General features: G+C 49.8%; 3 protein-coding genes across 16 annotated transcripts; 1 reads left to right on the top strand and 2 right to left on the bottom strand.

Moving 5' to 3' along the window:
• Positions 1-113: 113 nt before the first annotated feature.
• LOC116433012 (uncharacterized) lies at positions 114-12,289 on the bottom strand. 6 transcript variants are annotated; one of them, XM_076365059.1, is made up of 11 exons: positions 12,139-12,289; positions 9,591-9,693; positions 5,844-5,935; positions 3,616-3,725; positions 2,932-3,054; positions 2,688-2,846; positions 2,248-2,426; positions 1,932-2,174; positions 1,651-1,841; positions 1,373-1,573; positions 114-476 (listed from the first exon to the last, which is right to left on the bottom strand). In XM_076365059.1, the coding sequence occupies exons 2-11, from the start codon at positions 9,682-9,684 to the stop codon at positions 243-245; spliced, it is 1,626 nt and encodes a 541-aa protein (XP_076221174.1). In that variant the 5' UTR covers positions 9,685-9,693; positions 12,139-12,289; the 3' UTR covers positions 114-242. The 6 variants fall into 6 exon arrangements, with proteins under 6 accessions (XP_076221174.1, XP_076221172.1, XP_076221175.1 ...); XM_076365057.1 differs by lacking the exon at positions 12,139-12,289 and adding an exon at positions 10,481-10,624; XM_076365060.1 differs by lacking the exon at positions 12,139-12,289 and adding an exon at positions 9,819-10,150 and having other exon boundaries at positions 1,385-1,573.
• Positions 12,290-12,446: 157 nt separating this feature from the next.
• On the top strand, positions 12,447-25,358 carry Npl4 (nuclear protein localization 4). 4 transcript variants are annotated; one of them, XM_031990598.2, is made up of 12 exons: positions 12,447-12,598; positions 13,180-13,260; positions 13,335-13,539; positions 13,616-13,757; positions 13,840-13,977; positions 14,038-14,341; positions 14,423-14,560; positions 14,649-14,796; positions 14,883-15,043; positions 24,124-24,275; positions 24,336-24,474; positions 24,551-25,358. In XM_031990598.2, exons 1-12 carry the CDS (start codon positions 12,578-12,580, stop codon positions 24,872-24,874), a joined length of 1,953 nt encoding a protein of 650 aa, XP_031846458.1. In that variant the 5' UTR covers positions 12,447-12,577; the 3' UTR covers positions 24,875-25,358. The 4 variants fall into 4 exon arrangements, with proteins under 4 accessions (XP_031846458.1, XP_076221163.1, XP_031846460.1 ...); XM_031990600.2 differs by lacking the exon at positions 12,447-12,598 and adding an exon at positions 12,819-13,048; XM_031990599.2 differs by lacking the exon at positions 12,447-12,598 and adding an exon at positions 12,819-13,078.
• On the bottom strand, positions 15,305-24,071 carry LOC143174275 (uncharacterized). Of its 6 annotated transcripts, none has more exons than XM_076365051.1 (4): positions 23,124-24,071; positions 21,000-21,317; positions 20,608-20,757; positions 15,305-20,517 (listed from the first exon to the last, which is right to left on the bottom strand). In XM_076365051.1, exons 2-4 carry the CDS (start codon positions 21,315-21,317, stop codon positions 19,183-19,185), a joined length of 1,803 nt encoding a protein of 600 aa, XP_076221166.1. In that variant the 5' UTR covers positions 23,124-24,071; the 3' UTR covers positions 15,305-19,182. The 6 variants fall into 6 exon arrangements, with proteins under 6 accessions (XP_076221166.1, XP_076221169.1, XP_076221165.1 ...); XM_076365054.1 differs by lacking the exon at positions 23,124-24,071 and adding an exon at positions 22,545-22,967; XM_076365050.1 differs by lacking the exon at positions 23,124-24,071 and adding an exon at positions 22,248-22,514.
• Positions 25,359-25,371: the final 13 nt, after the last annotated feature.

Genomic DNA, 25,371 nt, shown 5'->3' with positions numbered 1-25,371 from the left:
GCGATGACAGTAATAACAAGTAACATAATGGCGATGACGATGACGATAATAGTAACAATAATATTAATTGGCAACAAGTGAATCATTCGAATTCAATAACCGTAGTAATAATATACATTGTATGCAGTTTATTCTCGATAAAATCTCTATGTAAAAATTCAATAATCGTAACACAATAACAAGATCATTTGGTACCGTGTGTCGCCTTCCGTGAGCCAGGCGCGTGTCCGCGGCGGTGGCCTCTACGTCAATCTCTTGTTGACCAGATCGATCTGTTCGTCGACCCTTTCCGAGGTCCCGCGGAACTTGGTCGGTTTCAGGCCGACCATCTTGATCAACATCGGTACGTAGTGGCAGCTGACCTGCGTCAGGCGTGCCAGGGACTTCATGCAAACGTACAGCTGCTCCTCTTCCGGGGTGCCGTTGAAGTATTGGCACAATGCCATCGTCAGTTCCGCCGCGACGTCGTCGAACACCTACACGGAGGGCACAGACAGAAGGATGAGCGTCCGAGCTGTGTCTGCGTCACAGTTGTTCGACCACACACCTGCACGGTACCTGACAGATCGGCGAACACCAGGGCAAAGGAAAAAAGAGAAAACGAACGCCTGGGGCTCGACCGTGATCGACTTGTCGCTCTAATCGCAACGACTTACCGTCACCCGCAGCCGTGTTACGTGCGTAATTCGTTATAGATACCTTAGAAATGCTGCCTTTCGGTAAAAGTTGCCGCAGACTTTTCATTTTGTGCATTTTCTGAAAAAAGCAGTATCCGATCTCTCGAGAGGTATCCATTCCGCTTGACGGCGCAGCGTCGTACATGTATACACAGAAATGCGGGCGAGCAACGAGACGGTATCAAATTTGTATCATAAAATTATTAGCTATGTTACATGTGTAGGTAATATAGTAACTAATGACCCAAGTGTTGATGCGACTGTAAATAAATATAAATAAAAAAACGAGATATCCTAACGATGATATCGTGTAGATGTCTTTAAAATCATTGAAATGTTCCTCGCAAGGATGGTTTGGAAGTCTCGTTGCCCGTCCGCGACTCTCGGTTACAGAATACCGTGAGTGGAACAGTTAGGAGTCTCTCCGACGTTCGACAAGTGAGCTATTAATGAAGGCAGCACTTCTATTCGTCGGAATAGCGAAAGCGCGGCCTCAGTTGCCGGTTCGTTTGATTAGCGACTCCTAACAGAGGCGAGAAGCGTTTGTCAACACACCGAGCTGATCTTAGAGAGAAGGGAGGGTCTGTTCCGGGGGTTCTTTTTACAGAGAATCAACGTTTCAGCAGTGACTGCAGGCGTGAGCTCAAACAAAAGCAGATCAGAGTGACCGTTCGTCGGACAGGAGAGATACAGACCACAGTTTTTACCTCCTTGCAGGCCAGGTTGTGGATGAGAGCCGCGCCGCGGGTCTGCAGGTCCGGCGAGGTCGACAGCAGCGCGTGTATCGCTACCTTCGTTGTCACTCTGATGTTGCTGATGCTCTGGTTTTTGTGCTGCCACAGGGATATGTACAACAACCATTCCGAACTGCTGAGATTCTCGAACAGGTTCGTCAACTGAAATACGGTTGCAAGCTCGGTTCACTCCTCGCGTTTACACGCTGCTGAGCATCCGACGTGAACGTTTCGCTTACGAATTGCGTGAGAGCGAGTTGCTCCTCCGGTGGATGAAGATCAAAATCGTAAGCGTGATTCATGATGATGTGCTCTCGCCTGTCCTGGTGCAACAGCAGGATCACGTCATCTTTCAACGCGGCGACGGAAAGTATGTTGAACAATTTCACTCTGGCATCGGTCGCTATGGACTCGTCCTCCAGAATTCGACCTGAGCAACAGGGTACGGAACATTCGGTGGTGAACACAGTGATATTTATCGATTGCCTGTAGAGCGAATGGTTCGAATTGATCGACTAACCCACGAAATTTAAGAAATTATCGCCGAGCGCCCAGGAGCCTTCGTCTTCCAGCACGTACTGTCGAAGTTTGTCCATGCACTCCTTCTCGTCGTCGTTCAACTTCCCATCCAATAGAGTGTTCAACGTCTCGTACTCCGCTTTCACGTCCACCAAATCTTTAAAGACTATGGGCGGCTCTGCTGGTAATGGCTCTGAGTTCTCCTCGAAACTCAGGAGCTGCGCTTCGGTCAGTTGTGGAGCAGCTAAGAGGATAAACGAGAGTATGTTAAGAGTTGCAACAAGTAAGAAACTGAAGGCGGTCGACGATGAGTTTACCTTCGCTTTCCGCCATGTCTGAACAATTGCTAGGACCGGTGCTATTCGTATCGCTCGCAACCTCTTTACTTCCTTTCTGCTTCTTCTCCTTCTTCTTCTTTTTCTTCTTCTTTCTATCCTCCTTGGCTAGCTTCTCGTTCAGCTCGTTCCTTCTTTCTTCCAATGCAATTGAATTTAACCTACAGGTGAAATACACACGTTGTTAACCCTTAGCACTCCAGATGGTTTTGTAATCTATCAGCAACTGCAACTAATTTTTATAGTATCCCTAGCGAAAATGATAAATGCAACATTTTTTAGGTCTTTTATTTTCCTTCTTAGTAGAAACTTTGGATGCGTGAAAAATCTAATATTATTCCTGGTGCAATATTGGAGCCTACAGAGTTCAAAGGGTTAAACGTTGAGATTAAGTTGGATGCAACGAGGGGAGCAATGCTTACCGTGCTTCCTCAATGGCCTCATTTAAAAGCTCGAATTCCGGAGAGACCTCCCTCTGATTTCTCGTTCCTAGGAATGTCTGGCCGACTGTGAACAATACTGATCCGCTCGCTCTGTTGCTCAACGTTTCTATCAGCGTTCTCAAACCTTGCCCGATCGGTCTGCGGAAAAATAACTCTGATATCGAGATATTCTCTCTTCACACTACTAATTCTAAGCAGCGAATGACTACAAGCGTTCCCTTACGATTGAAGTATCTCTTCAGGTAAATCGAGGATGTACTTTGGGATACTTTTGCCTGCCAAGAAGTTGCTGACTTCCTCCGTGAAGCAATTGCAGTTGTGCTTGAGAAGGTTGTACGTTCCTGGACTGCAACAACACGTTTTACCGCTTGATCATTTCATTTGCGACAGTGCCACGGGCTGCGTACTCTTGCGTTCTATTTATTCCGTGAATAAAACTAGAGCAAAATTCGAGCTACGAATTTTGGGAGTCGTAATAACCAGAATAAGAACTCGGACAACTTGAATGATGGCCCACTTATCACGCGTGATATTTATGACGCGCGACTATCCATGAAACATGTATACGCAGAGGAATAATAATATTAAAACGCTAGATATACCGAGCACAACTAGGACACTGCCCAAATTTCAAAATTTCTTAGTTTCTACGCTTCCAAATGTTCTCAAATTTCCAAACGTCCGAGTCTTCGGATTCCCGAATTTACAGTTCCTTCGAGAACGACGATTCAAAGGCAAAAGGAAAGCTATAAAACCACGAGGGATCCGTTAATCACGACGAACGCGACGATAAACGGAAACGAGAAATTTGGTTAATGAAACGTCTCCGCGAGAATCGAGTGGCAAGCGCGCGATCGAACGTCGAGGAAAGAGTACGTAAATCTAAATAGAAGGTTCGTGAACTCACGCGAACTTGGAGATTCCCAGGCCGTTGATGTACTCGAGGAAGACGGAGTACGACAGGTAAGTGTCGCCGATCCTTTCCACCTTGTCCGGCTCGCCTAGCACCGTTCCACCCTGAAACGGGAAACGAATTCTTCCGGGATGATGTTTCGGGAAGAAATTCGTGCATTCGGAAGCGCGCCAATGTCAATTTTACGGAGGCGTGCGTCGCTGCCGGTCGGCCAGCACCTACCGTCCCACCCCCTAAACCCGCGTAATTTTAGAACCGTGACAAACCCACGGGTTCCCAGCGAGGAACGCCGAAAATAAACCCGGTCGCACCGTTCCACCGCGGGAGAATAACGACGCGGCACCAAAGGGAAAGGAAAAACTGGGAATACCGGCGAAACAGTCGGAAGAGAATAAGCCAACCAAGTTTCCGTTTAGCCTGCGGCTTTTCGAAAAGCTTCCGAAGAACTGACCGAACGGATCTCCCGTTTACCTCTCGCTTCGCCTGGAGCGGATAACTAACGAAAGCGGAACTGAAAAAATAGATCGAACCGGAGAATCCAATCGAACCAATTAGCCACGTGTGCCAGGCGAGATATTCTCGGAGTTCGACGGGAGAAAGTATGGAAGAACACTCGCGCGTTTCCCCGGATCACGTAAATCGGTTTCCACTCGCATTGGAACTGACGGCACGCGCCGCCGGCTAGCCTGCCCGAAGACATCATCGCTGATCGCTTGCGCAAGCTCCTGCCCGACGCTGCTTCCGGCTTAAGCTTCGCTACATGCTGCATGCTTCTGCCGGAGGACGACCAACGTTTCTCTATGGTGTCATTCGAGAATCCCTAGCGACGAACTCGGACCGTGCCGGGCGCACCGGTTGTCCCTTTTAACCCCTTGCCCTATGCTAACGTGTCGGACTGAAGATTTCTTTCTTTCGAGTAGAAATTGGATAGTACTCTTTTCTTATGGGGTCGTTATGCTTCGTGGCAGGACGTGCCCAAAATTCTTCTGTTCTCTGAATAAATCGCTAACGTCGCGTTGGTCATCGGTGGATCGTGGTAGCAGGCAAGGGGTTAAATTTTGATGGAATATCGAACCTGCCGCAGGATCCGGGAGCGGTTAGAGGACGGAGGTTCCAGTGTACCTCGATGCGGAACGGTCCATGCAGCTCGTTGGTCGGTCCGACGACGGGTCGCGCGACGAGACTTACCGACAGCACAGCTTTCGCCTTGCTCGGCTCTAGACAGCGGAGACCATACAACGGAGAGAGTGACGGCGAAGCGGCCAGAGAAATGAGTGAAAGAGAATGAAGTAGTCCGGGTAGCTAATTTTAGCAGCGACCGGACCAAATTTAGTACCCGCTGCGCCGCTGTCCGCCGTATCGTATGGCGAGAATGACTCGCCGTAGCCTAGCCTCTGCACCGGCCACCGATCGGACGCCGGCGAATGCGACCAACATTTCTTCGCCGGCAGACAATTTTTCCGGCGACGAATTCCAGCAATTGACGGACCATTCTCGAGACGGTCTTCTAACTTGGAGGACTCCTAACTTCTCGTTTTCCTTTTCGTTTTCTCGAGATCCACGCGTTGCTCGGACACGCTCTGAAGCTGTGGTTCCCAACTTTTTTCTGGGCATGCCTCGCCTAAGCGTCTCGGAAAACCTGATGCCCCTACCAATTCTTGTGATATTCCTGCGACTACGTCCTCGAAGTACCTACAGTTAGATCCTTGAGCTTCGTGCCTGTCGCAGAGAGATTTTCTGTTACTGGTTAATAATGGAAGATTGAAAGGTAGAATCACTGTCGATAACCGATTCTCCTCTGCCCCGTGTTGGGAACCACTGCTCTCGAGGCGATCTTCGGCAATTCGCAGGATTGTTAGAGAAGTTGGAAGGGTTCCGCGGAGGAATACTGGAGAACAGTATTGAAGAGTACGACGAGCACGCTTTCCTAACTTTCCCTATGAGAATCTAGCGAATATTACAGATCAACATTGGATAATACCAGAAAGGTCTGCAGGTCCTGTGACAGTAAATTCACTTGATCCCGAGCGAGGAACCTTGCTTGTTTAATTCATTCTACGCGCGTTGCTTCCTGCGTTCTCCAGCAGACGCAACCTGCAAAATTTACTGTCACAGTAATAGCCGCAGCTTGCTGGAATTTTCCTTCATCAGAAGGATGCGCTTGTCGATTGGTCGCTTACTCGGACGCGCTGTAACGCTCGAAGAGAAGTATCCATACTCACGGGTCGAGAACTCTGGATCCCGTACGGGCCAAAGTAATATTCCCTGCCGTACGCAACGATAGCCGTATGCCATATTCCTTCCACGTGTCGACCTACGCAAAAATAAACATTTCGCAGTTACATAACCTATCTGCAGAGCATTCCCCCTCTGGAGGCAATTAAACCAGAGAATTTTCGAGCAGAGCCGAAGAGCATATTTCAACGTCTCCATTTATCATCGGACGGCTGACCGTCGGTCGCGAGAGTTCTCTTATCGAATACAATTGTTATGTCGCGGTGGGGCGCAGTCGCTTCGAGTTTCAGTTTTTAATAATATTGTTGGACAACAGCAGTGGCGCGGTCGCGACGCATAATTCCGAGCTTGCTCGCCCGGACGAGCCTCGAATTTCGAGTCGCCGGCCCCTGTCTTCCCTCGACCCAGTTTCTCATCGCGGGAATAGCCGGGCATATCCGCGATTTTCTTATTGCAACGCGCCTCTGGGAGGGTCGTGCCGCGCGCCATGGCGAAATAACCGCGAGAAATAGCCGTCCGACCCGACGATTCACCACTTTCGGCGCTTGCGCAACGCTTTATGAGCGTAACGCCGAGTTCTACGACCCTTTTCCGGTTCCCGGTCGCGGCTGATGTACGGTGCTGTCGCGGCGCTGTAAAAATCCTCTTTTTCCGTTCATCGTCTTCGAGAGTGCGGCTCGAACGTGGCTCGCGAAACGACGATCGAGCAGAAAAAGAGAAAAAGATGCGCGCGAGACGGCCGAGATAAAATTAGAGTAACTAGGAGAACTTGCCGCTCGAGGAAGCCTCCTTGGAACTCTTAGAGGTTACATACATAGGGTACGTCGGGTAGAGATGGCCCAATTTTTCGAAAGAGCTGTTACATCGTGAACGCGATTGATAATGAACGGGGAAGAATATATTTATAAGCTAACGATCGTTGTTATAATAGAATTATCTTAAGAAAATATGTATGAGGAGAATAGTTGAATAGGCATTCGTGCAAAGTGCAGTATGTTAAAAACAACTGAAAGTACGGAAGTCTGAGAATTTAAAAGAAATCAGGCCATCTCGACTGGAATTACCTTATGTAAGAGATATCGTAGTCTAGTTTATGCTCGTTGAATCTAATGATCTATCTTCTGAACGTTCAGCAACCTAAGCCCTAAGAAACGAAGCTCCCCTGTGGACCCGGCTGGCAGGCGAAGCTACCCGTCCTTCGGGGGTTAGTCGGTCTCTATTTCCACTGTGAATCGATCTGAAATATAGAAGAAGTATAAATAACGCGATCAACACGTATACTTTACATAAGACACGGTACACGATATATAGAATTAATTGCTACCGAGAGAAAAGAGCTGGGCCAGCTATTAAACACGAGAAAACACGAACGAATGAATACCGGAACTTTAAAGTGTCATTCTCTTAATAACCATAATATTCATTCCTCCGTCGTCCATATGATAGACGAATATACGACAAACAAAATGCCTTTTAGTTCTTCTTCTTTCGAATCAGCAGGAGACCCAGAATCACGACAGTAGCCAGCACGTTTCTTCTGAAAGGCATCCTACAAAACACAATGGTAAACACAATGGAAATATTTTTCGATACAAAAATTCACGTATATACTTCAAACACATACGAATACATGTGCAAACATTCGACGCAAGAGGTTCAATGGCTTCGTTGAAAAAAAATCCTAAAGATCGCTCGGAAAATAGCGTTCGAAGCCAAAGTGCGTCTTAAGGGAAATCCCCGATGGGAGTGTTCGATAGAGCGAATTTTTGTCGCATTTCCCCGCGGTTTCGCGCGGAGAAGACGTGCCGCGCCGCAAGCGCGTGAACAATTACAAGAAGCGCTTTCAAAAATAGATCTGCAAGCTACCGACTCGCGAGTGGCGAACGAACCTTGGATGAACGTGACGTAAACGCCTCGCGGGGACACGACAGACTCGTGTGCCGCCAGTTACACCGTTTCCGTGGAATTTCGTCCGAAACGGATCCTTTCTCTTCTTATTACTTCCGCGTTCCAGCAAGCCGAATTTTCGCCGAACGCTTCCTCTCGCCGTCGCAGTCTCGCTCGGAGGCTCTTCGACTCGCGAGCAGCAAAACTACCGAGTAGAACCGGCTTTCGAAATTTCTAAGTGTATCCTCGAGAACGATGCCGAAGGATGCGCAGAGAATCTTGAAACTGACCAAAGAAAATCAATGAACAATCGGTAATCGTCGACATTCGGGTCTGAGAGGAAATTGTAAGAAGCACTTTCCTGAGTCACCCTGTATAATGGTACCTGTACAATCTCTTGGCAATGTCCGTCGGATCGACGTTATTCGCGAATTAAAAACACTGACGGGTTAATGGCACCAAGGTGCGAGAAATTGGATACATAAATGCGCGGATATAGCATTGTCCAAATATAGAATGCGAAATGAACGCGTTAAGCGATTCACTTAGAAGCGATTAGACTCGATTAGGACGTTGGCTGCTATTTCAGTGGAATATTCTTAGAACGAATATTACACGGGCAGAGCGGAGACTCGAATGATTTCGAGTTAATTCAACTTCAACGATTCTGGCGTGAATTTTCGAGATGCACCCAACGATGCATCAATGGCGTGGTCCTCTGCGGCACGTTAACACCTGGCCACGCTGTTTTCTGTAAAGTAAAAGCAAAGTTGTGTTTTAAACAGTACTTTGAGAAAATACTTTCTAATGTAACCATAATGTTATACTTCTGAGATCGATTCCTCTTCATATCAAAACAGAATCGCACTGGACGATTCCATGGGACGTTCCGCGTTTGCCGGGTGCTTAAGGGACTTCGTTCGAATTGCCATTTCTTGTTTCGCCATCGGTGATCAACGACGAATTTCGCTGGCTTTTTTCTCCGTCATTTCTCGATGTCACTCGGCTCGAGCGTTCGCCGTTATTCACCGTTTAAAAATATCTTGTTGTTGCTGTTTACCTCGCGTACCTGTATAGCGAGGCGAAGACGCAGCAACGGATGCTTTAAATAACGTACCACGAATTTCGGACAGAAGAAACGGTCTCCGCCGTTCGCGAATACGCTTATCGGTTCTTGCATTGTCATGGCTAAAATTAATGCTAGAAAATACGCATTCTTGTGTGCCGCGCGTCCAACTCGTGGACGGGTTTCAACGGGCGGTGTATAGCACGGTGCATCGGTGCATCGGTGCAACGATGCGTAGGAGAAGAAGAAAACGGCGGGAAACGCGGTGCAAAAGTGTAAAGCTAGCCCTATTATGGACTTACCGATTGCCAATTACAAAAGACAATTACAATTGCCGTTCGAATATTAACTATTAAGCCTCCGTTCATTTGCATTGTTACCTGGTCACCGATTTCAAGGAAAAGTATCTACAATTTAGGCACTGAGGTTCAAAGGTCGGACCTTCAACGGCAATGCGTGGCCATTAAAATTCCCAAAACTACTGAATTATTAATCGTGTTATTGTCCACGTGTCGATCAGAATAGTTCATTTGCATTACGCTTAGCTAGCAAAACTCCCACAACTAGTATCTATCGAATTAACACACTATTCATCGTGTTACTGCCCATGTCGTCGCTTAAATAGCTGAAATCCTCAATGGCTTAGCTAGCGAACTTCCCAAAATCAATGCCTATCGAGTTCAGTTACTATCAATATTGTTATTAGCCACACTTCGGTGATCAAGATACGCGTCTTCGCTCCAGCCAGCCTACAAGCAAAGGTGCTAAGGACTTCGCTCACCTATAACAGTCCTGGACATCGTTGCAGCCATGCCCTTGGACAGGTCATAAATGTAGAGTTCGACGATCGCGCTGGCGTCCTCCGCGTTCTCCATCTCGTTCAACTAGACGCAGAAAAGGTTGCTGGTTAGACGAAGCCTGGTCGGTCCAGCAGCGAGCGCGACAGGCTTGAACAACCGCGGAAACGGCGATCGGGCAACGGAAGGTTCCCGCGTCAACTCCAACGCACCACGGAACGGTACCGATTGGCTGATTCGAATCCGCGGGCCAATCCTCGGGGAACGGACCTCACGTGGTGGACCGGGCCGAAATCCCGAAACTTCCTCGGGTATCGCTCGCTTCTATTTTCCCTGCGGCGAGAGGACTAACTCGGTTTACGTCGGCCGCGACGGATGGACCGCGAGTCGGGACGCAAATATACCCGACCGGAGGCGACGGACGAGACGGAAACGCGACGGGAGGTCGGCGGCGTGACCCTTTCAAGCGGACAGGAAAGAGAGAAGCATCGGAAGCCGCGGTCGGAAGTGTTATGAACGCGGCCGGCGGCTAAGCTAGAGCTGTTATGCGGAGGAACGGTCACTGTCGGGAACCGCCACGGCCGCACGGCTGGTCCTCGTTGGATCGAGCGCTAGAACCCACTGTTGTGGCCCGGAGTGTTGCCGTCGCGCATCAGATGGAGCGACCGATTCCAACGCGTCGTTATATCACTCAATGAATCAGCAACGCGCGTCCCGCCTCCTCCAACGATCATCATCCTACGGAGGATGAATGGGGCCGGCGGGTGAACGGCTCGGATTCGTTTTGTCCATTCGGATCGCCGGGTACGAACGGTTAGGCTAGACAAGTAGGCAGACCGACGCTTCTTTACGCTTCCGAACTTGGTCTCCGTACCTGACGCTGGTCCTGGCGACTCGAGAACACTGGAAGGAGAGCTGTCGGAAACGCTGACCGCACGATCGATCGAGGCAACGACTGCGACACCAGAGGCAGAGCCCGGGTTACATGCAGACCTCGTGTCCGACGACTGTCGAGCCTAGCGGGTGCTACTGATCACGGAATCCTCGCAGCGGCCGAGGACCAGTGCGGAGATACGGCGCGGCAGTCGTTTCTGCCAGGAAAGATCGTTAAAGAAGTAAGAGGGTTACCGCGTGCGAGCAGCGCATGCCTACCAGAGGACCACGCGTTTCAAACGGTTCGCCGTAACCGCCGGAAGAGATGCTCGCAGCTGACAGGTTTCCAGGTGATGGATCATTAGCTCCCTTGATCACTGGAAGCGGAAAGTGATGGGAATAGTCGGTGGAGGCTTGTCTGAGGATGAACGAGAGGTTCGGTGGCCAAGCAGTGTTTCTGGGGTCTGGAGAAGGAAGGTTTTAATTAATTACCAGTATTATGGATATTGATGATGGTATTGATAAGATTATTATTACTAGTAGTATCAATTGTTGATGTTGACATTACTAGTATCGATAATATAAATTAATAGTCTCCTCTATATAAGAAAGTATACCTATAGGTTCCAGCCAGGGATAAAGGATCATCGATGACAACTATTACCGAAGTTTCACGCAATCATTGAAACTTCCGTAAAGACACGGTTCTCTGAAAATCAAAGACACTTAATAAATGGAAAATCCATCGAATCGACGAGCATAGCACGTTAAACGCGAACGAAATCTACTTCCGTTCGTCTCGGTCTGACCACTTCCGCCATTTTCTTTTTCTTCCCGCCTGTGACCTCCGGAGTCAAATGTTCGTCAGCGAAATTCGAAAGTAGCCGACTGGTAAACGGAGAGAAGAAGCTTGTACCTTATCGCCGTCGCTTCGGAATGGCAACGCGTTCCCACGCGAATAAAGGCAACGTCACAACGGAATAACCGAAATCACGCGTGGCGTCCTTGATCCGACCGTTACGACATCCTCCCTAAAATCGGCTTCGTCAACGCACTGCGCCGTCAGAAGAATCTCGATCGAACGGCTCGCGATCGCTTCGGGCCGCAGTGCCGTTCGTTTTATTTATAAACGAAGACGACCGCCAAGTGATCGGCGAGCGTCGCCGGCGTGGTCGAGTCCGACGAATTTCCCATGATCCCTGTCTCGCGTCCGGGACTCCCGTTGTCTCGCCGGGAAACATAATCCTAACCAAGTCCGTTCTACGACGTTCGAAAGTAATCCGCGTGGAGCGAAACTGCTGAAAAATAAACGCAAGAGGGCCAATACTCGAACGCGAAACAGTTCCCGAGCGACGAGACGAGACGAGACGAGACGAGGCGACGTGAGGCGAGGCGAGGCGAAGCGAGGCGAGATCCAGTCGGCGTATACGGGGTGACTCAAAACGGTGTGAACGGGGCACGGTACTGTTTACCGAGGATCCGAGACAGAGCCAGCGAAATAATCTAGTTAACAGGCAGCAACAGGCGCACGGATGGGAAATTAATAACTGGCGATCGCACTGCTCGCGCTTGTTGCCCGCTCGGTTGGGGGAAAAAGGACGCACACGCACCGCCACCGAAAAACGAGTGACAACTTGCCTCCTGTAAACACGTACTTACCTGTCCGAGCCGAAGTCGTAGCCGCTCGTTCGTTCGCCGATTTTCGTTCGCTCGACCCACGGGGAAACGGCGACACTGTCTCGCTCGCTCGCCTGTGCTCTACTCGAGTTTGTTGATCAACCGACTGTTCAACCACCTAAGATCGCTGGCTGATATATTCGTCGGCGCGACGAATTCACGCGAGTCATTCGCTGGTCATCGGCGCGGAGCTTGACCAGAGAGAACAGCGGACGACCCGAGGACAGGGCCGATAAAAAAAGTCATCGTTGCTCAACGTTATCTGTTCGATAGTCCGTCGAGCGCAGGGAAGAGAGGTTAGGATACCAGACGTTGACTCGACAGTTTTCTTCGGGCCACTAGGGACTTTGCGCGCGGCACGTTGCGAACAGGCGAGCGGAACACCGAGTTGAACAGCTGATGCTCCGTCGACACCGGCGAAATGTCAAAGTCCAAGCAAATCGTAAGTTAAACGCCGCCAAGCGAGCGGGCCTATTCAATTGTTCGCCGCGGCACGCTCGACCGAAGGCGAGTCGCGTCTCAGTCAGCGGACCGCACGTTCGCGGTGCGGCAACCCCATAACTTTCGCGTGAAACTCGGTGACATTCCCGTAACTCGCCGAAAAGTTCCCAGACACGCGAGTTCTCGAGTGGGCCTCGCTCCTTTGTTTTTAATTCGGCCTGCGCCGAAGATCGGCACAATGAATTTTAAATAAACCGGGCGCCGTGCCAGCCACTCGGTTTTAGAAGTGTCGTTGTTTTATTATTCGCTTTTCGTGCGCTGGCTTCTTTATTGTTTCGTGTTGATGTTAACGCTCGTTGATGCCTCGCGATTGTTTTGATAGGAGCGTTCTATATTTATGTTGAAAATGGAACTTTTGGAAACAGTTGTTTTTCTGTCAGGAGATTAGGGGGTAGATTAATGGGAATGAAATGAATTTTGAGTAATCAGAAAGTCATTGTGGATGTTGATTTACTAATGTATCATTATGTTTTATATATATGTATATATAACTATACTGAGTACTTATTTTTCAACTTACAGACTCTGCGTGTGCAGACCTCAGAGGGAACAAAACGCATAGATGTAGATCCATCTAATACCATTTCCAGATTGTTTGAAAAGGTTGGTACTTACAGTATTATGAGACATTTGTGTATTTGATTTTACACGGATCCATTAACCTTTCATGCTTCCAGATCTTCGAGGCCTTTGAACTAAGGAGTTTTGGTTTCGCGCTGTACAGGCAACGAGATCATAAAGATGAAATCATATCTTCCTTGAACAGAACAGTGTCCGGAATAGGTCTTTCCCATGGAGATATGTTGTACTTGGTTCCCTACAATGGTACACAAATATGGAACACTCCATCGACTAGCAGTGCCTGTGACACTCCATCTCAAGGTTTCAATTAAATTCTTCTACTTTGATTATCTTTTTCCCTTGTATGTTAATTCACTGATTTCTCATTTGACATTAGATGCAGGACCAATGGACGTAGTTGGATCCAAAAATCGTAACACCAATGCTTCCAAATCCGTACCAAACATTGTTGAAGACGAAATTGATGAGCAACTGTGGAAACTCGATGGGAAAATACAAAGAAAACGGGATGAGAAGCTGTGAGCGAACATATATGAAACTAAACGTTGCTTCTCGCCTGTACAAAACGGAATTGTAAAGATACTATTATTCTTTTTACAGATGCAGACATGGTGGGAACGGATGTTGCGTGCACTGTTCTCCTTTAGAGCCTTTCGATGAAATTTACCTTAAGGAACAAAATATAAAACACCTGTCTTTCCACTCGTACCTCAGGAAACTCACTGCCGGCGTTGATAGGTATGCCAACCGTTGCATCCGGTCGTGTAGCTCTAAGTCTAATTAACGCGTCTTTTGTAGAGGGAAGTTTATACAATTAGACGACATAAGCTGCCGCATAAAGACTGGTTGCAAGGACCATCCTCCTTGGCCGCGAGGCATTTGTAGTAAATGCCAGCCGAATTCCATCACGCTGAACCGTCAGACGTACCGTCACGTGGACAATGTTATGTTCGAGAATCCAACATTGGTAGAACGTTTCCTCAATTACTGGCGTGACACCGGTCTCCAGCGTATCGGGTACTTGTACGGGAGATACGAGAATCACACGGACGTACCATTAGGGATCAGAGCAGTCGTCGCAGCTATTTATGAGCCTCCGCAAGTAAGTCGAATGGAAACTAGCAGTGAGACTATTCAAGTATTCTGCAACGCGATTTCCGTTAAAGCTGAAACACCGTTTCAGGAAAGCGCAAAAGATTCTATACGGCTTTTGCCGGACGACAAGACAGCACTAGTGGACGAGTTGGCTCACATACTTAACTTAAAAAAGATTGGCTGGATATTCACGGACCTGGTGGCCGACGACGTGAAGAAAGGAACGGTAAATGCGATCCCAGTAATTCACGCTTCTCTCCACCGACGAGTAAACCTCATTCCTTTAATTAATAGCATTAGTTTAATTTATTCAGGTAAAACACGTTCGAAACGTAGAAAGTCATTTTTTGTCTGCTCAAGAGTGCATAATGGCTGGACATTTCCAAAACCAGTACCCGAACCCTTGTCGTTTCTCTCCTAATAACTATTTTGGCTCAAAGTTCGTTACCGTTTGCGTTACCGGTAAGTCGCCATCCCAGTTTCTTTTTACTCTGCGCGAAGTTTGAGCACCGTTGATTCAACGTGTAAATGCGTTTTGCTACGTGCAGGGGACGACAAGAATCAAGTTCACATGGAGGGCTATCAGGTGTCGAACCAATGCATGGCGTTGGTGCGGGACGGCTGTCTGGTTCCTACGAAAGACGCTCCGGAGTTGGGCTACGTAATCGAATCGACCGACAAACAGTACGTTCCGGATGTCTTCTACAAGGTGAGTACATCCATCGATTCACGTAAACGTAATCGGAGAATCTCGTCGCGCGTGAGACTATCTCGCGCGACGCTACGTTGTACGGTAACGTACAGTTGGGAGATTACTTGATGTCCAGCGGGGCGGCACAGGGGGCGAGAAGTGCGATGGTTCAAAGTTTCCAAAGGGAATGAAACCTAATGAAAGAAAAATAGGAAATCAAGTGGTCTCCCAGCGGCAGAAGGAAGCTCGAAGGTATATGCACATTGAATGACACACGTGTGAAAGAGAAACAATTTATAACCCAAAAATCATTTGATTAAAAGTACATTTAAATCGGGCAACGAACGTCCGTTCCGTACATGTATAATGAAATAATAAAACTGTTGAAGCGAGTGCGCCGCGGACACACGCGGTTCCGCAGACAGCAAACAAAATGATTCCAATTTTTCATGTGTAACGATGATTACGCCTTAAACTTACGTGGAGAGGAATGAATGAGGAGGAGAGAGATCGGGGGAAACGAAAGACTTTGGGAACAGAGAGGGATAATAGGGTGAGGGATAGGGAGAGCGAAAGAGAGAGACAGACAGACAGAAAGGACGAGGACAGAGCAAGAGGAGAAGAAAAGGAGGATAAACGGTAGTGTCCCAAGGAAAAAGAAAACTTGCCGAAAGTCGTAGCCGCTCAACCGTTTAATTCGAACGCGAGGGGCAAGGTAAACCGTCCGTCAGTTGTTCGAATCGATATTACAAGCTATGCGTTGCGTTGTTACCTCATCACGTTCATAAAAATATATGTAGTATATACGCGCGCGCGTCGGTATTGTGTGTGTATACAGGTGGGCTTCTAGCTTCGCTCGTTAAACAGGAATTCGTGTCCCCCCTCCCCTCTTCGATATACCTAGATTCCGAGAGTTTTGTCGCGCCGTTTACTCTACAACCCGGACGAGACTAAAAATGGTCAATTGTTTCAGTTGTCTCCGCACGACCGACAAATGAAAGAACCCAGTGTTGTAAAAATCAGCTGCAGCCGCCGCTCGAGCCCTTCGGAGCTGCTAGGACGCTCAAGCCTCGAGTCTTTAGCTCTGAAAGCCGTGGGTCTTCAGCGCGAGAGTCTTCAAGCTCAAAGACTCGACCCTTTAGCTCTGAAAGCCGAGGTCTTCGACGCGCCAGTCTTCAAGCTCGAAGACTCGACCCTTTAGCTCCGAAAGCTGAAACCTTCAAGCTCAAAGACTCGACTCTTTAGCTCTAACAGCTAGTTTTCAATGCGCCAGTCCTTGAGCTCAAAGACTTGAACCTTAGGCTCTCAAAGCTGAGGCTTCCAACGCTCGAGACTTGAGCTTTAAAAGCTGAAGTCCTCAACGCTCGAGTCTTCAATCTGAAAGACTCGAGTCGCCTGTCGCTACGTTAACACAGCAAAGCTCTCAAGCCCAGGAAATTCGAAATGCCCCGAGGGTTAAACTTTGAGTTTGAAACGTTCAACGCCGCGTCAACGTAGCAACGGACGGACCGAGTCTTTGATCGTGTTCAAGCTTAAAGACTCGAGTTTCCAAAGCTTCGAGGCTGAGTTTCGAAAGTCTTCGATCTTCCCTTGATCTCGAGCTTCGTGGAACCTTGGGGTTCCAACACTCAGCCCGGAAGCGTGAAAGACTCGAGGGACGCTTTACAACACTAAAGGAACCTACTTAGAGGAGTCCGCGGCGTTCGAGCTCGCGGCTACTCGTTCAATCGTCGCACACGCACGCACGCACCGAACCGTCGATCCGTTTCACGGTTCCCCACGGAAATTATATCGTTACCAGCGCAATTACCAGCTAATCAACAAGTGTTAAAACTTTCAAGTTCAACATCGAACGAGGTTCATCCTTCCTCCGCGAGAAAAGGCATATCCGCGGCGTCGTCGAGGGCGTGCAGGCGGCAGCTCGTCCCCCGAAGCTAAAAGTATTATTCTCGCTTGTTCGCGGCACACCGTTGAACATTAAATTCGCTGCTCTCATTCTCACACTCCTAGACACGCGGAGCACATTCACGGTTATGATACACAACGACGACGGGGGAGCATTTTTGTGTTCACGAGGGATTTCAGACGAGCAGTACATAACGCAGTTACATTATATGTGTCGTAGGTACTTCGATATACAGCATCGAGGAATGATTCTCGTTTTAATATACAATCCGCTTTGTCTCTCTTTTCGTTCGTTCGTTCTTTCGTTCTTTCGTGGTTCTGACATCCGTTCACAATTTGTTCATTCATTCGTTTCTCCGTTCGGACGACGAGGAGGCTTCCTTACGATCTACGCGGTAGTATTTAGGCCCTTGCGTACAATTTAGTTTGTTTAGTGTGTTTTCATCGTGTCACTGAGATCTAATCTTAAATACACAGTTGTCTCGCGACGGTCCTACGCGGAGACCGGCGGGCGAGGAACGAAAAGGGAGGAGCGTTTAGTCGCGAGTCGATCGACGGGGAACGGTTCATCCGCGACGTTCCCCCCGACTCGTTCGGTCGTTTCGCGTGCGATCTTCGCTCCCCGTTCCCTTTTTGCTCCGTCCTGTTTGCCTTTCATTTTTCTCCCTCGATTTCTTCTCTCTCTCTCTCTCCCCCTCCCTCGATTTCTCTCTCTCTCTCTCTCTCTCTCTCTCTCTCTCTCTCTCTCTCTCTCTCTCTCTCTCTCTCTCTCTCTCTGCGGCGATTTTCTTTTCGTCGCTTCATTTCGCAATTCAACGCGTGTTCCCCATCCCTTAGAAACAGAACGATACGTGATCATCGTTGTGGTCGGACGAAACACGGAATTGGCCCTTCTTTTCACGCACCGTATACGTATCGTTCGGTTAAACTTCTAAACGACCTGCGTATATATGTATATATATACACACATGGAATCACGATTTTTTGGACTTTTACGAAGTCTCGCGCATAGTTTCATTTTCTTTCGCTGTTTTTTTTTTTTTATAAAACGAAAAACAAAAAATATTTCCGCTTCCTTCTCTCTCATTCTCTCTCTCTCTCACACTCTCTGCGCGTTTAACGTGTATACGTGGTGTGTTCCCCCCTCCCTTGTTGATTCGTTTTTTTGTTCCTTTTTGTTACAAATATACGAACGCATATTGTGTACGCGCATACCCCTATTTTTCCGTTTAACGAAAACCTCGTTTCTACACGCGTTGCGCGTTTCGTATTTTTCTCCTTCTTCTTCGATTCTTTTGTTGTCATCGCTTGTTCGCTACCTACAACCTAAAGAACACGGCGACGCGGTTCGATTCTCCCGCGTTCTCACTCTCTCTATCTCCCGGCGTTTCTCTCGTTCTTCCCTGTCCTCTCTTTTCTTTCTCGTCTTTATCAACTACACGCAGCAATATACGCCAATAGCGAAAATAAACGTCGAAACTTCTTCTAAAACGAACAGTCGTACAGCTAGAAGTCGCATATCGATATTACGATCGATCTTGAGGTACGTATTATTTCGTCGATCATCGTCGTTATTGTAGATACACAGAATCACGTCGATTCCCAATCAAATAGCAAAATATGGATCTTTATTTCTCTTCTCTCCCTCTTCTCTGTACGCGTCCGCGCGTTCTCTCATTTGTTTTGTTTTAAAAATAGATTCAACATCTTTAGAATTACTATTGTTAATAGTTAATTAAATTGTGTGTGACTCGTGCCGCCGTGGGGGCCGTCCCGCGATGTCCCGTTTCGGGAGAGCTCTCCCGCGAGGGGGGTGTGTGTGGCGATGTTTCCCGGCGAACGTACAATTTGTCGCATGTTCCCGGCCGGCTGGCTGGTTCTCTCTCTCTCTCTCTCTCTCTTTCTCTCGTGTAATAACGCGCGCGATCGATTTCGTTTCCTTTCTCGTTATCCGTTCGCTCGGCCAGAGCTAGTGCAGCTTGGTCGCTTGCCCAGTTCCACGCGTCCTCCGTTGGCCCGTCGAACGCAAGGGCCAAGGAGGAGGAGGAAGAGGAGGAGGAGGCGGAGGAGGTGGTGGAGGAGAAGGAGGAGGGATAGGAGGAGGACGACGACGACGAACCGTCGCGCGGCTCGGAGTAATAATTTCAGTTAATCTAGAGCGGGGAAACGGTGTGTGTTGTGGAGTATACGGGCGCCAACGTCGCGCCGTTCGGCGTATACTAACCGCGGCAGCGTTGTTGTTGTCGTCGTCGTTACAATTTGCCGCATTTCGTGATTAGAATATTCTTCGTAGGCTTGCCGGTCTGGTCGCCGAACGTAGATATCTTCTCGACCAGCTCCAGTCCCTCGACCACGTGGCCGAAGATCCCCGTGAAACCGCGCATCTCCTGCAGTATTATACGAAACTGCGAGCCGACCATGCCGAGGTTGTCATGCCGCTTCTGCGTCCGGCGCATGCCCACCGCCCCCCTCACCGCTGGGAACTTGGTGTCGTCCGGCATGAAGTAGCCGTCCTCGAATATGCTCCTGCCTCCGCGGCCGTTGTTCAGCTCGAAGTCGCCAGTGATCACGGACTCGCCCTCCCAGCACTGAAAGATCGTGCACCCCTTGTAGCCGACCCCGACCTCGCCGGTCGCTAGCACGCTGAAGTTCTTCGCCATCTTCGGCGCGGCGTCCGGCCTGACTTCTATTACGATTCGGCCGTGGGGCGAGCCGTTCACCTCGATGTTGAAGTAGTACAGGGGGTAAGGGTTCGACGGTCCACGGAGCGACGCCGCTATCCCGCTGGACGGTGGTTGAGAGGATGAGTGGACGGTAACCAGGCCTCCGCCACCGGTGCCGACTCCCTCCGGTATGAAGGTCGTAGGTTGCTGGGGGTGAAGCATCGCGTTCGGCGGCGCGGGCGGAACGGGTTTCACGGACGGCGAGCCGGGCGGGATGAGGAGCTGCTGCGGGTTCGCGGCCGCCTGCGGGCCCTGGTGCACGTGCACCGAGCCCGGCGGAGCCGACTGCGGCTGCATCATGCTCGAATGGTACTCTATGGAGCCGTTCTGCATGTGCTGCTGCTTGCTGACCACGTGCCTCGAGTAGAGCTGCGACATGCAGTAGTTGGCGAGGAACAGTATCGGGTTCTGCGAGGCGGCCAGGTGGTTCGGCAGCCGGCCGCCGTTACTCGCGCCCTGGGACACTATCGGCTCCCCGGTGTGGATCCCGGCGAGCGCCTGCTTCAGCAACGCGAAGTCGAACACCACCCCGGAGTTGCCGATCAGGTCGTCCAGCTGGCACTGCAGCATCATCTCCTGGTACTTGGACTGTAATCTCTGTTTCTCGATCATCAGCTGCGAGTGCAGGCTGTACACGTCGCTGGGGCTGTCGATCATCTGCAGACTGGCCTTCGCTTTACCCAGGGTCTCGCGCGCGTCCGTTATCTCGGGGAAGTGGCTCCAGCCGTTCTGTAGGTCCGTCTCGACGTGTGTCTTCAACGTCACGCACGCTTCCAGCACCTTGATTAGAAACTCCCGTTGCTGCATCGCCAGTCTTTGTATCTCGCTCGACAGCTTCCCCATGGCGACTAATTCCAATTGAACCTACAAGCAACCGAGTACCTAATGTATTCCCTCTCTCTCTCTCTCTCCCCCCCTCTCTCTCACACACTGGCTGCCAGCAGTGATACTCACGTCGGATATGAGTTGTTCTTTGGCATCGGTTTGCGATTTGATCTGGTGACCTGGGTGTTCCTGCGGGGTCGCGCACGCCCTGCAAAGCGCCGTACAGCACGTCGCGCACCATAACGCCAGGGGCATTCCGTGCGTGTGGCAATTCTCGCTCTGCAACAAGGGTATTCATTGTCACGTCGACCTGTCCGACCGCGGGGAATCGACGGACACCGTTGTCCGTCGTCGAACGAGCTACCGCAGACCTTCCGACGTAATCCTATTTGCCGACGAAACGCGTCCAGCCTTAGACGTACGGCTTCGCGACCGCATGGCCCGACTACTTTCTCGCCACTCGCGTACAAGCTCGCGGATGCGACGAACCCGTCCCCAAAAATCTAACTATACCCCGATACCTTTCTCTCCTTGTCGTTGGTCTTCCCAGACGTGTTGTTCGTCGTGATCATCAAGTGCGACAGATTGTTGGCCAGGGCAAGAAGAGACGAGTGGGTCGGCAGCGCGTCGGGCCCTTGGTCACCCAGGTCCGTCCTCTTCCAGCAGTGCGCGCAGAACAACTCGCGTCCTTTCAACAAATTGTTTTCTATACACCGCAGGCAGAAGTAGTGCTTGCAGCTAAGGTACTTCGGGCATTGCTCGGCGTCGTTATACTTTTGCTTGCAGTAACTGCAAAGCGTCAGTTCCTCTAAATCCGTCAGCACGCTCGGATCCAGCATCTGAAATCCAGCCAAGACAAAAGTCGTTTCACACACACACGCACGCACGCACGCACGCACACACACACGGGGGGGGGGGGGGGGGGAAGCTCCTCGAGGGGCGAGGAGGCGACAACAACTGCAAGAAAAAATATCAAAGGAAAAGCTCTATTTTTACCGGGCCGCGGTTCGGTTCTCGCGCCTCGAATCAGCCGGCGGAATCGATCGAACGGCGAAAAATATTTTCACCGGACTCGGGCTGGACACGCGGACCGGGGGATCCCCGCGTTCACTCGCGGACGAACGGCGCGAAGGTCGCGGCGATGCCTCGGTGATGCCTGTACGCGTGACTACCGCCGGCTCGCGGTAGTTTTCCCTCGGTGCATCTCTCTTTCCCTCTTCGAACGGAAGAAACCCGAAAGTTCGCGACGAACAACACAGCCCACGCGGCGAGGCGAGGCGAGTTTCGCGATACGTACGTATTGCCACGGCGGACGGTCGACATGTGGACGCTCGAACGGGAGAGATCCGTATCGGCAGCGAATAAAAACACCAGGGCCAAAAGAAACGACGCTCTCTCGCTATTGAACGGGACACGGGGAAAACAAAGAATGACCGGAGCTCGTACTACTTGGTTTACGTGTCGGTTTTTGCCCGCTTCGCTGTTGAGCCCATCGCCCGTCCACTGTACACAACGCCGTTCAGGTTATACCGCGGCACTGTTGCCCGCCCGGCCCGTGCGCGCCGCGGAGGTTAGGCTGCGTTCCCACCGATCGCGCGCGCGGCGGGTACACCAGTACGTAGAGAATTATGCAACGATTTTGACCAGCCCCGTACAGTCCGTAGGGGAACCGAAAAAATGACACTTCGCACCGGGACCGTCGCGCATGCGCACGAAATCCCGCCAAAACCTGACCGTGGCCTGAGCCAGTCGAAGTTCTCGGGATTTACCATTTCCTCGGGGCGAAGGCGGCCGACGACGACGCCGACGACGTTAAGGGCCGGCCGACGCGGTGTGAACGCATCTCCTCGGGAAACACGTTCCTTGGCGACCGGTAGAGCTGCACACCGCCAGGCCAGATAGAACGGCTCGCGCGATCTACGGATTATTCCCGCGGCTTATCGGCGTGCCCAGCGATATTAACGCTGTCACCGCTGGTGACAAGTTCACGGCTCGGGCGCCAGGAACGACTCCATCGGCCGCGCGCGCGGGGGCCACGTTCACCGAATTCCGCGGGAATATCGTACCCGTTTTCTTGCCACGAACCGTCGCCCGACGTCCGTCCGTGCACGGTTGCTTTTTCTTTCTCCGCCGTTCTCGCGCCCGTCTGTCACAGTCCTTTACTCTTCTTTCATTTCCTCTGTCCCGATCGCTCTCTCCCCCTCTCTTTCTCTCTAGCGTTTCACTACGTGCAACACACAACGCACGTAGAGGCACAGACGCACAGACGCACACCGCTTTTCTTTCTCACTTGCGCGCGTGCGCGAGCGGGCTCGCGCCTACACACGGAGAAACGTATAAGCGAATATACGTATGATTTTCCTTATCACTAATACACGAGAAGACGCTCAGGCGCGCGCGAGAGCTACACGTAAAAGACGCATACATGCACTCTGTCTCTTACTCTCTCTCTCTCTCTCCCTCTCGCTCGCATATATCATACGCACCCCCCCCCCCCCCCTCTCTCTCTCTCTTACTCACTCTCTCTTACTCACTCAGTCACTCACTCACTCACTGTCTCTCTCTCTCTCTCTCTCTCTCTCTCTTTCGTTCCTCTTTCCCTTGGCTTTAGTTTCGATTGTAGAGAATCGTAAATACTTTCGTACCGTGTATACGATTCGTGATAGTCTCCTTGCCGCGCGATGGAGGCTGATCGTTGGCACTCGTCACTCCCAACGTGTACCGTGACGACGATAATCCCGTACCGTTCTCCCGTGTCGTGCGACTCGAGTTTCATTTACATCGGGGATCGACGTGGTGTTGCGCGGTTCCGTACGCAGGAATCGGGCACTCCGACGTTCCCGTCGCCGCTGTCGCCGCCGCGAAGCTTTTGCCAAAGCTTCTTCTTTCTTTCGTGTATTTTTTTGTTGTTTTTTTTTCGTTTTCTCTTTTGTACTTTCCACGGTTCCGTGTCTTACGGGTGTCGAACGTCGCGCGTTATTATGAATAACATAACGACGGCACGCCGGTAACGCGGCGTTACTTCAGTCTTAGCTCGTGCGAACGTTTTGCCACATCATAATGTTTGGTTCACTAAACTAACCACTAGCATGGCGGCGACGACCGACCGACCGACCGACCGACACACACCACAGCGCGCGCTAGTCGCCTTACGCTGTTGCTCTCCTCTCCTCGTCCCGTATCTGCCCCCCACCACTGGCCGCCGAGCCTCCTCTAGCTTTCCTTCTTTCTCCTCCGGGCATTCCCCTACCTCTTTCTTTCCGCACTTTCGGTTCCACTCGCGAACAACCGGGGTGCCGGTTGTCGTTTGCGGCTTCTATCACTGCGCGCGCATTTCCCCCAACGATTCTGGACACGAACATTATGAACCTGCCTTCATAATCCTTCTTGTAAACCTCGTTATACCCGCCGTAACCCGCCAATGAGACGGCCGGAATGGATTCCTATGCACCAGCACGTGTCAGGGCCGTCTCGACCAGACTCTCGTCTGCTAAAGCGCCTTTTCCGACGGACTTTCAACGAATCGTTGCTTATTCTACACGCCGATCAATCGATTGGGGGGTTCGCGATAATTCGAACGGAATGAAATTTCTCTAGAACTCGAACACATGTATGCTCTTTCATCTTTGTTTATTTGTTTTCCAGGAAAAGGACTCGTACGGAAATGAAGTCTCCAGGCTAGCGAGACCTTTGCCTGTAGAGTATTTATTGGTAGACATACCTGCATCCACACCGCTCACTCCTCAATACACTTTTCATGTTAGCAACAATGTCACTCCGTTTCCAATTGAGAATAGGTGTGTATCCGGCACGGGCAAAGCGGTTCGCAGTTTGATTAACGCAAAGTTTCTCCTCAGGCTCGTCGATGGACAAGTTCAAGATTTCCATTTACTTGGTTCCTATATGCAACAGTTCACTCCGGATCAATTTCTAGAAGCAACGTCGGACTTTCATTTATTACTTTACCTTGCAACCATGGAGATATTTCCAATGAAGGTAAAGTGTCCCTTGTGGTTTTCTTTTAAAAGTCAATCGCTTACCCTTGCTAAGAGACAGGTATTTTCTATCTTAGGACCATATGTTGCCACTGCTAGAAGCAGTTCGTGATAAAGACAAAGAAAAAGCAATAAAGTGGGCACGCTCTGATCATTGGACGAGAGTCGAGGAATTCCTCTCTACCATGATGCCTGCGGCTCATTCGTCTCAAACTTCGTTCAATAGTAGTTCCAGAATGCCATCCTCCTCGTCTGTGGGAACGAGTGGACTTAGAGATGGTTTAGAGCCACCTGCGAATCCAACTTCGGATGAAACGCTTTGGACTTGTTCTTATTGCACTTATATCAATGCAGTAGAACGTACAATGTGTGAGATATGTGGTTTGCCAAGGTATACGTAATAAATTGTCAATATTACATTGCTTCTGTATGCATTTAAGGGTGTTATCCATAAGTTGCTACTTTAATTCTGCAGGATCTGACGCATACTCAGTCCTCGCGGATGTAACAATTGTTTTCTACGTATCTTTGGCCTTATTTATGAGTGAATAAAAGAACAAAAAAGTATATTTCACTGAAGTGTATTCTCCAATTCTCCTCTGCATTGCAATCCTGTGCATTTATACACATTTATTTATAACCCGTACAGATATGCAACAACAAACGATATTGTAAATTATTACATTCACAGAAACAATAATGTCAATCCTTTAGAATAAGAAACTCAATATAAAGTATTTGTAGACAAAGGGAAATTGTAGTTCTTAAGTTACCGTAAGTCTTATACTCTGAAGAAACGAAATGTGTAAATGAACGATAAGTTTGATCAAAGAAATTATAATGTGATTGTAATGTTATGAAATTAAACAGATTGGCAGAAATTTACACCGTAATGTAC

The sequence above is a fragment of the Nomia melanderi genome, chromosome 2 (genome assembly GCF_051020985.1).
Source record: "Nomia melanderi isolate GNS246 chromosome 2, iyNomMela1, whole genome shotgun sequence".
Classification (NCBI taxonomy): domain Eukaryota; kingdom Metazoa; phylum Arthropoda; class Insecta; order Hymenoptera; family Halictidae; genus Nomia; species Nomia melanderi.
The sequence above is the reverse complement of the archived record's forward strand: the minus strand, read 5'-3'. Positions and strand labels throughout refer to the sequence as shown.

What these genes read in the sequence shown, in the direction of transcription:
- LOC116433012 (XM_076365059.1), bottom strand. Translation starts at nt 9,684, where the DNA reads ATGGAGAACGCGGAGGACGCCAGCGCGATCGTCGAACTCTACATTTAT. An exon ending in CCTGAAGAGATACTTCAATC is followed by an intron (nt 2,847 to 2,931) that starts GTAAGGGAACGC and finishes ATTTTTCCGCAG; the next exon opens with ACCGATCGGGCAAGGTTTGA. An exon ending in GAGGCCATTGAGGAAGCACG is followed by an intron (nt 2,427 to 2,687) that starts GTAAGCATTGCT and finishes TTTCACCTGTAG; the next exon opens with GTTAAATTCAATTGCATTGG.
- Npl4 (XM_076365048.1), top strand. Translation starts at nt 12,578, where the DNA reads ATGTCAAAGTCCAAGCAAATC. An exon ending in TGTCAAAGTCCAAGCAAATC is followed by an intron (nt 12,599 to 13,179) that starts GTAAGTTAAACG and finishes TTCAACTTACAG; the next exon opens with ACTCTGCGTGTGCAGACCTC. An exon ending in CCGTTTCCAATTGAGAATAG is followed by an intron (nt 24,276 to 24,335) that starts GTGTGTATCCGG and finishes GTTTCTCCTCAG; the next exon opens with GCTCGTCGATGGACAAGTTC.
- LOC143174275 (XM_076365050.1), bottom strand. An exon ending in CCAACGACAAGGAGAGAAAG is followed by an intron (nt 20,758 to 20,999) that starts GTATCGGGGTAT and finishes CCCTTGTTGCAG; the next exon opens with AGCGAGAATTGCCACACGCA. An exon ending in AAGAACAACTCATATCCGAC is followed by an intron (nt 20,518 to 20,607) that starts GTGAGTATCACT and finishes GGTTGCTTGTAG; the next exon opens with GTTCAATTGGAATTAGTCGC.